This window comes from Ictidomys tridecemlineatus, chromosome 5, assembly GCF_052094955.1.
Source record: "Ictidomys tridecemlineatus isolate mIctTri1 chromosome 5, mIctTri1.hap1, whole genome shotgun sequence".
Taxonomy (NCBI): domain Eukaryota; kingdom Metazoa; phylum Chordata; class Mammalia; order Rodentia; family Sciuridae; genus Ictidomys; species Ictidomys tridecemlineatus.
The window spans coordinates 93117658-93134299 of record NC_135481.1 but is presented as its reverse complement, the minus strand read 5'-3'; the positions used below and the strand labels follow the sequence as shown (position 1 = coordinate 93134299).

At 41.6% G+C, this 16642-nt stretch overlaps 1 protein-coding gene across 1 annotated transcript; it reads left to right on the top strand.

Annotated features, from left to right (window-relative positions):
* The first annotated feature begins 15350 nt into the window (after positions 1–15350).
* Positions 15351–16358, top strand: LOC101960934 (ribonuclease 7). Its single transcript, XM_005342969.5, has one exon. The coding sequence runs from the start codon at positions 15360–15362 to the stop codon at positions 15828–15830; it is 471 nt and encodes a 156-aa protein (XP_005343026.2). The 5' UTR covers positions 15351–15359; the 3' UTR covers positions 15831–16358.
* The last annotated feature ends 284 nt before the right edge of the window (positions 16359–16642 follow it).

Here is a 16642-nt window from a genome sequence, read left to right as displayed (position 1 = left end):
GATTGCTTGCCTCCTTTATGGACGAGGAAATTGAGATTGCAGAAGGCTTAATCAATTAAAGAGCTTGTCTGATTGGTTAGAAGCAGCACCTGGAATTGAAAATTGATGTCCTAAATCTCAACACAGTGCTACTAAACCAGTTGGGTATAAAAGCAGACCAAAACAGATACAAGAGGAGAAGTGGGTTAGAGTTCACCCATGCCTACAGAGCCAGTTACCCTGTGTTGGCTGCAATCAAGGTCATTACCTCTCCAGCCAAGAGATCTTTTTATAAGGTGCCGGGGGACCTTGATTCATTCTCTCTCTCCCTCTCTAACTGCCCCTCCCCCTTCTCAAGCCCACTGCTATTCTGACCTGGGCTCTGGGCCTAGTTCTGGGTAGATCCCTTTGGCCTGAAGGCATAGGGTAAGGGGAGTGTCCCAGCTTCATCCCTCTGTTCTGGGATCACATTTCCCTTGACCTTAAGGGACTTCCGTGGCCCAGAGCCTGCTTGTCACAAACAGCCTGGTGGAGCTGCCAGAGCTTCCTTCCTCGTGATAATGATCTCCCTGCCTCAGTGCTTCCCTGGCTCTCCGGGCTGGCAGCCTGCCCAAGACTGAGGGGCTGAGATGTGGAAATGCCGCCTCCTTGTCCCCCTTGGCTGCAGCCTCCAATGCTGCTTCTAGTGAACAGAGCTACAGATGCTCTGGCTTTATATTGGCTCAGTCCTAAAAGCCCCTTCTGCATTGCCTGCATCCCTGACCATCATCAGCCCCTTCTCTCTTCCTTCATCACAGTCCCAAACAAACTGCACTGTGTCCCCTGCCCACCCTGTTTCAGATCCAAACACACTGCTAGACCTTCCCAGAGGGTTCTACTCATCCCTCCCCAGCCCTGCTCCATCACTCCTAACCAGAACCCGAAAAAACTTTGGGTCCTGAAAGAAGTGGGTATAAATCCTGTCCCAGTTGTTCCTGGCTATGTGACCTTGAGCAAATTACTGAACATTTCTGCAGGTCTGTCCACAAAGCAAAATGGAAATCGTTTTACCTACCAAACAGGATGCAGGAAGATTTAGAAGTGATATTTAAGAAACTCTTAAATGGGTAATGGCAACGAGTCATAGTGGTAATAGTAGCAGTATCCACCTTTGACAAATAGCAGACCAGGACAAATACCCCATGCAAGTCTCCCAAGGACTTTATTCTACTAAAGTAAAGCCCATGCATGGGTTAGAAGATGAGCCCTGAAGCAGAGTCCTGCTAGAGACCAGGGAGAAGGTAGAAGGAGGATGATCAAAAGAAAGGAGAGGCTGGGCGAGGTGGTGTATACCAATAATCCCAGTGGCTGGGAAGGCTGAGGCAGGTGGATAGCAAGTTCAAAGCCAGCCTCAGCAACTTGGCAAGACCCTAACCAACTCAGTGAGACCCTGTCTCTAAATAAAAATATTAAAAAGGGCTCGGGATGTGGCTCACTGGTTAAGTGCCCCTGGGTTCAAGCCCTAGTACCAAAAAGAGAGAAAGAGGGTGGAATAATTACAGCCTTGGGGAACAGAACACTGAACAATTCAGACAGAATGTGAGGCCAGTAAGTTGAGGAGTTAGCCTTCACAGGCTGGAAAGTAGAGGAGCATTAACTGCACATTGTGGCCAAATGCCACACAACTGAGTGTGAAAGTCTATATTTCCTGGAAACAGAGCATTGTCATCATAGAATGGGCTTCTGGAATACTCACATAAATCTGAAGTTTCATCCTAAATCCTTATTTTGTAGTCTTGTAGTCACCATACTATACATTTATCATTCTAAATAGATAATTTGCAACTAAAATGCATAAAAAGACAAGATATTTGTGGGCACCTGATTTTTTTCTCTTCGTTTTATTCTTTTTTCACATCTCTTTTTATATTCTTTACTGATGCTTGTTCTTATGGATATTATAGTTTTGTATATAGACATCCTCCTTACAAAATTTTGAACTTGTTAAAATTATGCTTTCAGTGCATCCTAACAGAATGAAAAGACATTCAACTGGGGCTGGGGATGTGGCTCAAGCAGTAGCGCGCTCACCTGGCATGCTCCGGTCACTGGGTTCGATCCTCAGCACCACATAAAAATAAAATAAAGATGTTGTGTCCACTGAAAACTAAAAAATAAATATTAAAAAATTCTCTCTCTCTGTCTCTAAAAAAAAAGACATTCAATTGGACTTCTTTCTTGACTCACTACCTAAATACTATTAAACACTTTAAAAGAATTCTAAGTGGGGCTGCAGTATACCTCAGCTGTAGAGCACTTACCTAGCATGCACAAGGCCCTGGGTTTGATCTCCAGGAACACACATGGGTGCACACAAGTGTGCACACATGCAAAAAACAAAAGTTCTAAGGTAATCTGTGGTGACAGAGGCTGGAATAATTACAGCCTTGGGGAAGTACTAACTGGGAAGTGGTATGGGGGTGTCTTCTGAGAAGATGGAGATTACAGTGTGAAAACTCATTGAACTGTACACTTAAGATCTGTGTGCTTTACTTTATGGAAGTAAATTAAAATCCTCCAAAATACATAGTTATTAAGGATTCTTAAGGTTGATTTATTTACATGATAAATGCTAATACACCGTTGTATTCTAAAAAGGTTATCAATGGGGTGCTCACACCTGTAATCCTAGAGACTCAGGTGTCTGAGGCAAGAAGATCAAAAGTTCAAGGCCAGCCTCAGCAATTTAGCAAGTTCCCAAGCAACTTAACAATACTCTGTCTCAAAATAAAACATAAAAAGGGCTGTGGATATGACTCTGTTGTTAAGCTCCCCTGGGTTCAATCCCAGGGACTAAAAATATAAAATAAAATATTATCATATAATTTAATCATAGATAGAATTACAAGATAATTTCTATTATTCTTCCATGTGCTCTTCATTAAATTAAATAGCACTTGTATCATTTATTAAATTGTTATAAATACTTTAGGCTCAAGAAGTACATAAAGTTCTTCCTCAGGTTATATAGCTAACATACTTTCCCCTATTATTTATATTACCTGTGAATTAATTTTGTCTTTTTTGATTATGTGAAAAATTTTAAGAATTATTTTATATATAATATTATTATAGGCTTTTACAGCCATTAATTATTAAAATAACTTTTCTTTTCTTTTTTTAATATTAGTTTTTTAGTTGTACACAATACCTTTATTTTATTTTTTTTTTTTAAAGAGAGAGTGAGAGAGGAGAGAGAGAATTTTCTTTTGATATTTATTTTTTAGTTATCGGCGGACACAATATCTTTGTTGGTATGTGGTGCTGAGGATCAAACCCGGGCCGCACGCATGCCAGGGGAGCGCGCTACCGCTTGAGCCACATCCCCAGCCCCATACAATACCTTTATTTTGTTTATTTGTTTTTATGTGTTGCTGAGGATCGAACCCAGGGCCTCGACTGTGCTAGGTGAGCGCTCTACCGCTGAGCCACAACCCCTGCCAAAATAATTTTTCTTATAATAATAAATATGTATTTATACTTCCAGTTGATGACAGATTTTCAAAACTTTTAAAAGTTCATAAGGGGAATTTCACTCCAATATCTCACCAATATTTCACCAATAGTTGAAAGTGACACTTTGATGTTAACAGTGAATCCAAATGTCCTGCCTTGTTCTCAAAACTGCTGTTTTAGCTCATCGTATCTCACAGTTACCCATTCCCTCAAATGATCTTGATCAAAGTCAAGTTTAGCTATGCCAGGTATAATGTTGAAACAGGCATTTGGCTAATGAAGTTCAAGATAAAAATAATTTGGGCCAAAAACCCAGATTGGCTGAACCTCGAAGCATTCTTACTTGAAAGTTAAAGAATGGAGGGGAAAGTTAAAGAAATGAAAAAGTAGACTGATGAGTTATGAAAGATTTCTGTTTCAGGGGTGGGATCCTGGAGGTGGGTGGAAGACAAGGGATCCAGGGGACTGAGACCCACCCTTGACTAGATAATTTTAAAGAAAATTGCTTCAATCTGGATCCAAGGAGCATAAATGAAGTCCAGTAAAGAACATGACCCTAGAAGTAGAGCAGAAGTGAGCTGGCTTTCCTAGGAAAGCAACTAACTATCTGAGACAGATTTGGTAGGAGACTTCTACAGCTCCTTAATTCCCAGAAATCTCCACATACTGCAGTAAAAGAGCCATTGACACTATGAAGAGAACTAACAGGATGAATGTAAAGAGAAGGCTTCTGACTGAAAGGGCAGGGTGTCGAAAGAGGAAATGCCCTTGAAATTGGGCCTCTTCTCGTCACATTGATTTCTTTGGCCCTTTTTATGTTGTCAGTGGCTCCAGGAGAGAACACTTGAGCTATGGTAGCAAAAAGCGCACCAGTAGCAACACCCAGGGGTTTCTCTTTGGGAGAACTTTGACCCATTTCACCACATTTCTTCTGAGCTCCTGGATGACTGGGTTTCAAAGTGCTCAAAGACTTCAGATTCTCATTTTAAAGTCCTCCTCCTTCCCCCATTCCACCATGAAGAAGCAAAAAGAGGGCTGGGCTTGTGGCTCAGTGGTAAAGCCCTGGCCTAGCATATGTGAGGCACTGGGTTCCATCCTCAGCACCACATGAAAATAAATAAATAAAATAAAGGTATCATATGCATCTACAACTAAATATATTTTTTAATAAAAAAAAAAGAGGCAGAAAGAAGAGCAATTACAACTTTTGCCTAGGTGTTTACCTCCGGGAGACTCCAAAGCCAGTAAACTTGTAGCATCCATGAAACCACAGAAGCATGAGAAAGCCCACATGCTAGAAAGCCCACAGTTTACAAAGGAGAGGTAACAAAAGATATCACCATAATTTAAAAATATATACACTATGACAGAAATGCCTCTTAACTTAGGGAGGTGGGAGTTTCCTCATCCATAGATACCACCTTTCTAAGAGTATTATATGGATTAAATGCAATGAGGCATATAAAGCACTTAGTGGCTGGCTTGTAGGGAAAGTTGGAGAAGCATTAGCACTTTTTAATAATGTATTTATTACCATGGTGTCAAATGTGGAGAGGTCAAACCTGTGATGAGAGGAGTAGGCCCAACTTCTAGGACAGAACAAAGGATTAAAACAAAGTAAGCCAAATACCTCTCCATCATCATCCACTTGCCCAAAAATCTCCTATTCAAAAAAAAAAAAAAGTAAGTTTCAAGATCAGATACAAAAAGACAATATGCGTTAATTTTTCTAGGTAAGGTCATTTTCAGAGGTAGAGGGTGCATTCAATGGGAAAGGGGAAAAATGTCTATCAAGAATTTCTGTCGGGCTGGGGATGTGGCTCAAGCGGTAGCTCGCTCGCCTGGCATGCATGCAGCCCGGGTTTGATCCTCAGCACCACATACAAATAAAGATATTGTGTCCACCGAAAACTAAAAAATAAATATTAAAAAATTCTCTCACTCTCTTAAAAAAATTTTTTTCTGTTAAGGCCTGGGGATATAGCTCAGTTGGTAGAGTGCTTGCCTCACATGCACAAGGCCTTGGGTTCAATCCCCAGCATTAAAAAAAAAAAAAAAATAGAATTTCTATTAAGACAACTTTACTTAAGAGAAGTTTTTCTTAGCTCTGCCCTCCATAAATCCAAGAATCCAAAGATATGAAAAGAAGTCAGGAGACTGAGGGCCACTAATTTTTGATGGTACCATCTGTGACCACTCCTATCCAAAGGGTTCAATTATCACAGCAATTGATGGAGAGCAGGCTCTGATGACATTTACAACTTCCTCTCCTGAGATATTTAAGCCTTAAGTGACTTTAGTATCCGCTCACCTCCATCATGAAAGACCATTTATATTTTTCTCTCCCTCTGATTCAGCTCCATTTTCTAGTTCATCTTTTATTACTAAAACTCTCCACCAATGTTCATGGCTCATGATCCTCCACTGCTTTCCAATCAATAAATAACTTTAGGAAAACATCATGGTCATTACTTTCTATAGCTTTTACATGAAAACTTAATTGAACCTACACATTTAATACATGAACTGAACCTAGCATGAATTAGTACAAATTCTTGCTTGGGCCATGGCATTTGTCACAAAATGGAATATCACATCTACATGGCTTGAGACTCTTTTAGTAGATAGTCATAAAATTACGATGTTGCAAGATGTCTTGTCTAGTGACTCAGAAATTATCTAATTCTGCCTTTCTCATTTAGAAAATGAGAAAAATAAGACACAGTTAACTTAAACATGTGCCCAAGATTGCATGACTAGTTTAGGCAAGAATTTAGATTTTTAAAATTAGTCTAGTGATGTTTCCAAACTGGAACTCTAATTAATGATCCCAAATAGATTATTTCCCAAGGTCAAATTCACCATACATAGACAGCAAATCAATCTGCAAATGGGCAGACTCCCAGATTTGAGGGAAAAACCCTGCTCATCCAAAAGAGTGTTGAGTGCCCATGATCCTGACATATTTGCACTTCCACCCTTCACCTGAATACTCCTATTGTATCAGTCAGAAGGCAAAGAAAACAGTACTCAAGGACTTGAGGATAGTGTTAGTCAGTTTTCATCACTGTAACCAAAATATCAGACAAGAGCAGCTCAGAGGAGGAAAAGTTTATTTTGGACTCATGGTTTCAGAGGTCCAGTCCATGACTGACCAGATCCATTGCTCTGGGCTGGAGGTGAGATAGAACATAATGATGAAAGGGCATGCTGGAGGAAAGAAAGCTGCTCACTTCTTGGCAGCCTGGCAGCAGGGGGAGAGGAGTGTGGAGCCAGGTACAAAATATAATCCCCAAGACCTACTTCCTCCAGTCATGCCCCACCTGCCTTTAGTTACCACCCAGTAATCTATTCAGATTATACGTCGATTAGGTTACAGCTCATAACCTAATCACTTTACCTCTAAAAATTCCTTCATTGTCCTGTGAGCTTTTCAAGAGACATCTCATATCCAAACCATTAACAATGATAAACTAGTCAAGCATGACCCTGGCTATTTGAGATATAAATAAGGACATACAGCAAGAGTAATAGCCTTCACCTCCGCCTGCTGCTCAAGGACAGGAAAAACCCATCTGGTTGTGCTCAAGGTGGGCCCGACACATCCTGAGGCATTTTATCTGAGGTAAGGGTCCCCATTCTCTATCCTCAAGGTTGGCACATGCAGCATTCAGTTTCTGTGGTAAATTAGAGCGATGGTTCCCAGACTTTCCCCTGTAGTGCTAGCAATGGCAAAGGAAAATTAAATAAAATATTCAAAGTCATGCCCCCAAAGCATGAGCTTTCCTTGAAGTCTTTCTTTCACTTAAGTAATATTTATAAAATAAGCTTATGCACGGATATCATAGATGTTGTCTTAAACTTTCACTTGTTATCATGATGGATTTATGTTACTTTCCTAGTTTTCATAGCTGCACTGTGATTATGTATACAACGGTGCTTGTAATTAAGGAATAGTCCCTTAAGTATTAAGGAGTCATGGGTATCGAGTCGGTAACTCATTCTCAAATGGCTCATAAATGTCAACAATTGGGGAATTGAGATGATGCATGTAGGGGAGTTCTGTGTGCTATTTCTGAAACTTTTAATTTGAAATTATTTCAACATAAATATATTTAAAGTTGTAAAAAATATATAATTTCTTTGAATTTTTTGATATTCCCAAGCACACAGTTTTATTTTCTAGGAATATAATATTTTAAGTCACTTCCCATACTGCCGTCCTCAAAAAAATAGTTTAATTAAATATAGAAGGCGTTTATCTTGTGACTTTGTGTTTATCTGTGTTCTAGAGCCTGGGATAGGAGTACACTGGCCTTAATGAGGTCCTTCATATGATCTTTGTGGGTTTGTATCTCTGACCAATATTTCTCTTTAAAAATAAGGTGAGGCCAGGCACATCAGGCATAGAGGTACACAGCTATAATCCCAGCTGCTCAGGAGGCTAAAGCAGTAGATTCACCAGTTGGAGGCCAGCCTCAGCATCTTAGTTAGACCCTGCCTCAAAATAAGCACTTTTTTTAAAGGGCTGGGAATGTAGCTCGGTGGTAGAGCACTTGCCTAGTATGCACAGGCTCTGGGTTAAATTCACACACACACACACACACACACACACACACACACACACACACACACATACGCCCACACAAAAGATAGGCTAGTCATGGGAATGGTGTATTAGGAAAGTTCCTTGCATGCCAAAAAATGAGATAGAGGCGTAGAGAATTTGGAATAGTGACCGGGACAAAGAAAGCCCTTAGGAAATATTAGCTCTGAATGTTTTTATCATTGACATCATGGTCATCCCCGGGAGGTCTGAAGGTTGTGTGCAGGCTTGTAAATTAAAGGCTGCCGCAGGAATGTGAGGGTAGCCACATGTTTCAGCTCTGGTCAGGTTGAAGACTATGTCCTCTCCCTCACGAGGACAAATCCAGGAATGTGGAACCAAGGAAGACAGTCAACACATCGAGGCAAGATCATGGTGGGGATGGGTACCTGAGGAAAACCCAAAGCATGGCAAAGTAACAGAAATAGATCTAGCAGGACAGGGACAGTCACTGGGAAGAGAGTGGGGCTCCCAGGAGCGTGGCAACTGGATTCCATGAGATGTAACTCTAAGACTCTGAGCTTATAAACCAGGGTCCAAGGTATTCCCATGAATCTTTAGAGCCAGGAGCCCCCTCTTAGAAGAGAATCCCTCTTAAAGGAATTTGTCATAACTTCTGGAAGCTTCAGACAAAGCTTCTGCCTCAATCGGAGACTCACCTAACTTGCCTGCACTGATTATTGCCTCTTTGCCAAGATCTCAGATCCCAGGCAAACAGACCAGAGAAACAGAGACAAATCAGCCTGTTGTTCTCCAGAGCTGCTCAGGGACAGGACACTGACCTGAAGTCTTCACATGCTTCTGGGTTCTCTTTTGGCTTTTCCAACCCAAGCTTGCCTCTACAGTTTCACAGATTTCTATACTGTTTGTATTACCGTTATCTGTTCTGTCTTCTTTTCCCCAAATATATTGCTATTATACATGCTCACAAAGTAATTGGGAATGTAAATATAGTTGTTATGATTTCAATATTAGTGTCTCTCCAAAGCTCATGTGTGAGACAATGCAAGAAAGTTTAGAGGTGAAATGATTGGGTTATAAGAAGTTCAACCTAATCAGTGCATTAATTCCCTGATAGGGATTAACTGAGTGGTAACTATAGGCAGAGAAGGTGTGGCTAGAGGAGGTGGGTCCCTAGGGGCGTGCCTCTGAGGTATATATTTTGTCCTTGCTGAGCAGAGCTCTCTCTCTGCTTCTTGGTGGCCATGTCCTCAGCTGCTTTCTTCTGCCACACTCTTCACCATGATGTTCTGCCTCGCCTCAGGTCCCAAGGAAAAGAGTCAGCCATCTGTGGATCTTTGAGGAGGAAAAGTTTATTTGAAAAATAAACTTTTCCTCCTCTAAAATTGTTCTTGTCCCGTCTTTTGGTCATAGAGGTGAAAAAGCTGACTAAAACATATCAACTCGTTCTCATTTATGAATTAGCATTGCATTCATGAATTAGCCAGAAAACAATGATGGGAGCAACTGGCCAGTTAAATGCCAGGACCATTGATAGAAGTAGATGCTTCTTGCAGTCACCTGTCCTGACCCCAAGCAGTCCAGCATGAATGTGTAAATTGTTTGGCATGAATTTGGCTAAAAATCTCCTATGCTGTGTCCAGAGAAACAGGACATTGGCCTCTGAAGCTAACTTTGATCCCTTCCTTCAGTTTGGCTCTGCGTGGATTTTATTTCCAGCCTTCTGTAGCCCAGCTTGTCTCAGTCTTGGCGCCTCCAGAGAGCAGCAACAGCAAGGTGCTTCTCACACCCTATCATCAGGACCTTTAGCTTTCAATTTATCATGAGAGTTTTCTCACACGTAATCTTTATAAATCCATCCCATCATTGCCCTCTACTGGGGCAATGCAGGACCTAGAGCTAATTCTGGTCCTAAGCAGAGATTTGAAAAACATATACCCCACACCGCCCTCAGCAATAGCAGAGGAGTCCCCTTTAGAACCCTCCTTCCTGAGGTCAGTGTCTCCCTGCTCCAAGGCCTTTCAGAGGGTAAAGCCTGAAGAACCCTACTAGGGTGGCTCTAGTCGTTCAAAGATTGCGTTTTAGTAGCAGCATTGGTGCTCGTCTGCTTCACTTCAGTACCCAGATAGTTTTCTGATATCCTTGCCTATCCCTCCTGGGGTTTCCTGAAAAAAAAAAAATGGTCTTTGGGGAGGAAGTTGCTTAATCTCCATTCCTCTTCTTTCAAGCTACCTCAGAGTCTTCTATTAGGCCTCTCCTTGTATTCTAGTGTAGCTGCTAAGACTTTTTTTTTTAATTTTTAAATGATAACTTTATTTAATTTATTATGTGTTGCTGAGGATCTAATTCAATGCCTCACATGTGCTGGGCAAATGCTCTAACACTGAGCCACAACTCTAGAGACCCCCACCTTTTTGTACTGGGCATTGAACCCAGGGGCGCTCGCTCTACCACTGAGGTACATCCCCAGCCTATTGGTTATTATTATTTTTTATTTCATTTCTAGGTTGACCAGACTGGTTTTTAACTTGAGATCCTCCTGCCTCGGCCTTCTGGGCCTCTGGGATTATAGGCATGTGCCAGCCTGGCTGCTAACCTTTTGTTTTTCCTTGTTCCATAGAGTTTGGGAGCCAGGGGGCATTTAATAAATTATTCAACTGAAAATCTTTGTGTTACAAATGACAAGGAGACTGAGGCCAGCACATGATTCCTGTGTGTCCCTGTGAGCTAGCCAAAGGCCAGGTCTCAAGGGAGAGGGAAAAACAGAAAGCAAGTTAAAGACAAGTTATCGTGGAGATAAAAGGAAGTCCAGTCTCATTAGAATACTATTTTGTTAGAGTACTGGTATTTTGTTAGAGAAGTGGGAGAGTACTGGTAAGGGATGGGTGGACTGGACATAGGCTGAGTAGAAGAAGGCTTTGATGCCAAGTGGAGGAGGTTGAATTTTGCCTTGTATAAAAGGGAACCACTGAGGATTTTCTTTAAGAAGAAAAAGATATAGGGAAAGGAGTATTTTGCCAAGACTCATCCAACAATATTATATATGCTCAATTAGACTCAGGAGAAAGTGGGACACATAGGAGATGATGACAGTCATCCAGATAGGAGGTAGAAAGGGAAAGAAGAGAAGCAATAAGATTGGCCTCATGTGCCCCAAGGCTTTGAGCATGCTGGGTATTCAGTAAGTTAGCTACCTAATTGATACAGGGATGAAGAAGGGAAAGTCAACTGAAAGTGTCAAAAAAACCCAAGGGTTTTTCTCACACCCTATCATAAGATCCTATCGGAGCAATATAGCTTTCAATTTATCATAAGAGTTTTCTCACACATAATCTTTATAAATACATCCCATCATTGCCCTCTACTGGGGCAATGCGGGACCTAGAGCTAATTCTGGTCCTAAGCAGAGGTTTGAAAAACATATACCCCACACCGCCCTCAGCAATCCTAGAGGAGGTGAATTCTGAGACAGTAGAACTGGCTGCATGAAAGGTAGTAAAGATCCATGTCAGTGGAGGTATTCAGGCTCAAGTCCATTTGGAGGAACATTATAAAGAATATGCTTATGAGCTTCCCTGGTGGTGCACACCAGAACATACCTCCAATCAGTAACAGACAGACCTCTGAAGTGCCTCCTAGCTTGGGTATCCCACGAAGCTGGGTGGATGTAAAGTCAGCAACGCGCCTGACCCAACCTCATGCAATTGACTAGAACTTACTGTTTTTAATGTCTGATTCAGTATTCTTACCACTTCACTATTTCACCTTTGCATCTTGAGTCATCTCCAGGGAGGAATTTAAGTTACACTCTGGGGCTGGTCAGAAACACCCATATAAAAACAAAATCAGTAAGAATTGGTTCTTAAGTGCATTTAACCCTTTTGCGGCCCTGCCTGCATAGAGTGTGAATTGGGGAATCGGAGTGAACTGGTTCTGTCACTCACTACTCTGTTGCTTTGCATGTTACTCAAAGACAGAGACATTGTCTCCTCAATTGGAAAATAAATGTAGATATTTCTGTCTCATGTGGGTGCTACAAGATAAATGAGGAGATGTTGTTTCTATCAACAAATAGATCGATAGACACGCTCTGCGTAACTCTTTGTCAAGAACACAGTACACAACAGTGGTGATGTTCAATCTACTTATGATCTCGTGGGCACAGCACCAGTCACTCAGAGCCACTCTGGCTCATCTTATCAATAATCAGGAAAGTAGCGTGGAGCCAGATAGGCCTAATCTTTTTTTTTTTTTAATTGTAGGTGGACACAATATCTTTATTTTTATGTGGTGCTGAGGATCGAATCCAGTGCCTCACATGTGCTAGGTGAGTGCTCTACCACTAAGCTACAACCCCAGCCCCCCTAATCTTTAATTCTGGTCCTGCCATTTAAACATGTGACCTTAACCTTCCTGAGCCTTGGTTTCTTTTTCTGTAAAATGGGGATAATACCATGGGACCAATAATAATGTGCTGTACATAAAGCACAATGCCTTGACCCATGAAATACCTTTTAAGATGATGGAGATATTTATATACCAGGGATTGAACCCAGGGGCACTTAGTTACTGAGCCACATCCCCAGCCCTTTTTTCTATTTTATGTAGAGCCAGTGTCTTGTGGAGTTGCTTAGGGCCTCACCTAGTTTCTGAGGCTGGCACTGAACTTGCAATCCTCTTGTCTCAGCCTCCTGAGCCACTAGGATTACAGGCATGTGCCATTGCACCCCACCAATAGCTGTTATTTTTAACAAAGCACCTAGAACATATTAGATGTTCACTAAACAGCAGTCTGTAGTATCCCTTTCCTCCTATTGCTGTTGTAAATCCCTGTACTGACTCAAACCTTATAATAGGGTGTATATTTTCCTGGCTGCTGTCAGTAGTCAACATTACACTGTGTACCATCGGATTTATCAGATTTCAACATTTTACCACACCACATTGAATATGTAAAATCCAGACTCTCATTTAAGATCACTTTTGCAGGAATGTATATAAAATATGTTTTACATTGAAATTATATGACTACAAGTAATTTGTGATCAATGCTGTGCCCTTCTTCATTCATAGTGTTTGGGAATTCCTCCAAAATGAGAAAAATCTAAATAAGATCATTTTCCAATGTAATGTACTTTTCATGCATGCCAAACTTCAAAATACATAAATTTGACTTTGTTACTTTTGTAATAGGTAAGTAAATATTTGATTTTATATTTGCCTTTTCCTGTATTGGAGCCAGTACATTTTTTCCCAGTCTCAAAGACTGTAGGTCCCTGGAAATCTCCCAGTCCCTAAACACAAAGCCTCTAGTGCTTAATGGATAAAACAGCCCTAAGACTGTGGCAGTTGAGAAGGCTCATGATGAATGACTAGGATCAAATACACAATCAAAGGAACCCCTTCCCCAGGCTGCCTGAGTGAAGCTGGTCAGCTGCAGGGCCAGCACATGTTTGCAACTTAATTGGATTTGGAGCTTGCAGAGTCTGTGGCCAGTCATTTGGTCAGCAGGAAATGTTTAGGCCAGTCCTCGACTTCTGCTGCCATCCCCACCCAGTCACTCCAAAGCCTGGTGGCTTGGATTATAATTGTTAATGAATAATCACTTGATAATCTTTTCATCCCAATGGGAAAGGTTCAGATGAGGGCCTGCAAGAGAGAAATGACATTCTGGGGGAAAAAAAAAAAAGAAAGAAAGAGGGAAAAAAAAATTCACAGTGGTGCTCAAGCCAAGTGCCTGATGGGTAATTTTTTCTTGGGTCCAAAAATCAGTATTTTGTTTGCTTTGTGGGAAGAACTGCATTGAAAAGATTCTTACCATGGGAAGGGGGAGTTCTGTTGATGAACCAGGCTCCACCTTGGGACAAAGAGACCAACCCCTCAGAAGTTTCACATTCAGAAATGGAGAAGAACATATTTTCTCGAAGGCAGAGGAATCCCACAAATGCCAGTGGTTGGGATGCTGGATGGAATTCAAGACACCAACACAGATCAAGTCTGGCCAGCTGAAGTTATTTGCTTTTTTCCTTGACAATTTTTGCAATATCTACTTACTTCATTACCATAATTTACCAGATACATATTTATTCATTTATTTCAGATAATTCTTTGAAAATGAAACTGTGCAGGACCATCTTTCACAAAGTACTTGTGTTATTTAATAAACAGAAATAAAAATAAACATAATGAATGTCATCTGTTTTTTTTTTTTAAAAAAACTCTCTTCTTCTAATATTATTTTCAGCTGAAGACTCAGCCTGAGGCCTGTTGTCTCTTGAAAGGGAGGAAAAACAAATCCTAGTGAGTATAACAGAATGTTTCCTTCTTGCTCTAAGAGGAAACTTTCTCCCAAATGTTATCAGAAAGGTTAAGAGAAAGTTATTTAAGGTAATGTTCACACACCACCTAAAACCACAAACAGAGACACGCTATGCTCTGCTTCTCTGGGAAGCTCCTTCCCCTTCCCTAGGCAGCTGGCACTGGACCAAAGGGAAGGGTTGAAAGTCAGGAAGCTCCCAGTCCCTGTGCTGCCACTCATTCAATGGCCTTGGGAAGGGCACTTGCCCTTTCAGGAACTTGAGCTCATTCTCTCTCTAAAATGAGGCCGTCAATTGAGGTGATCTCAAAGATCTCTTCCAGTTCTGACCCTCGATCATTCCAAGGCATTGCCCAGCAGGGCAAAATGTCAGACATGGAAAGAACCCACTCACTGTACAGCTTTACCAGCTGGTGCAGTGATTCCCTGACTCAGTGTGACCGTTTTTCTGTAACTTCCGTGAGAAACAGAACTGCAGAGTGGAGAGGAACGAGTCTAACTCCACAATCCTAATCCACCTTTTCCGGGACACCTAAGCCAGACTGGGAGATCTTTGGCCTGTTTTTCTTCAAAGACTGGTTTCCCTTCATGACTACTTCTCAGAGAGTCAAAAAGGAAACAGGGGAGTATGGAAAGAACAGAAGCAGTGGAAGCTTGATTAAAATGTTGTATTTGACATTCTCTAGTAGTGTGGTGATGGGAATTTCCTTAACTTTTTAGGAGTCTCAGTTTGCTCAAGCATATAGAGAGGGTAATTATATTCACTTTATTCAACTATTGTGAGGGGTAGACAATAAAAGTATTTATTGAAGGCATAAAAAGTACATTAGCCGCTGGGATCAAAAAGTAAAGTGTAGATGGTCTCCTCAAATATCTTGGGCTGCAGGAACCCTGCAGTAACTGACTTAGGGTATGAAATTCTTGGAAGGACTAGCAGGACTCGCATGATTACCTACTCACCCATCTACCCCTCCCCTCTGTTCCACTTCCCCCTTAGGAGAAATGGCACCAGCCAGACCAGGATTCTACCCACTGATGCTGCTCCTGGTGCTAGGACTGTGGGTGCTTGAGACCCCAGTCAGTGCCAAGCCCAAGAACATGACCTCATCTCAGTGGTTTGAAATTCAGCACGTGCAGCCCAAGCCGCAAGCATGTAACTCAGCCATGGGTCACGTCAACAAGTTCACAGAACACTGCAAGAACCTCAACACCTTCCTGCATGAGTCCTTCTCCAATGTGGCCACCACCTGCCAGACCCCCAAAATAACCTGCAAGAACAACCATAAAAACTGCCACCAGAGCTCAGGACCTGTGTCCCTCACCATGTGTACACTCACCTCAGGGAAGTATCCGAACTGTAGGTACAAAGAGAAGCATCTGAATGCACCTTACATAGTAGCCTGTAACCCTCCCCAGAAAGGGGATTCTGAGAAATTTCAGTTGGTTCCTGTGCACTTGGATAAAATTGTCTAAGGTCTGGGATCCTCTTTCCAAGCTCTGCAAACACTTTTCATTGCTAAGGTTTTCCTCCCTTGAGTTCTTTACTAATCCTTACTGTCTTTGCAAATATCACTTCCCTCCTACCAACCCAAACTCATATTCTCTTGATTCCTTAGAGGGTTTTATGGATGCTCCAAAGGAGGAACAGAGGGGTCCTTCTCTTTATCCTTCACCGCTGCTTACTTTTCTTTCTCAGTGTTTGGTACTATGTGGCTCTTCCAGAGTCAAGCACTGGGGATCTCAGCGTGGTTGGATCCAGGCTCTGTGGAGTAATGGCATATGTAATTTTGGAGACCTTCTTCTTAAAGAAAAAGAATCTAAAATTACAAGTACAAGATAAGTTAAGGACCTTGGAAGGGCTGTGGTTGGACAGCCTGGAGGAATCCCAGACAGGGGCAATTATCTAAGGAATTGGTCAGCAGAATCAGTGCTGGATTCCCTGTGTCAGACAAAGAAATGTGTCTGATTTTGCTGAAATAAAAGACTATGCTTTTCCTGATTGAGTTCATGTTACTATCTGGAGGGAAGAAGAAAGATTTGTAGCTCTTGTTCAGAGGCCCATTATCTATCTATCTATCTATCTATCTATCTATCTATTTTGGTACCAGGGATTGAACCCAGGACACTTAACCACTGAACTACATCCTCAGCCCATTTTTATATTTTACTCAGAGACAGGGTCTCACTGAGTTACTAAGTGCCTCCCTAAATTGCTGGCTTTGATCCTCCTACCTCAGTATCCCCAGTTGCTGGGATTACAGGTGTGTGCCACCAGGCAAGTCAGA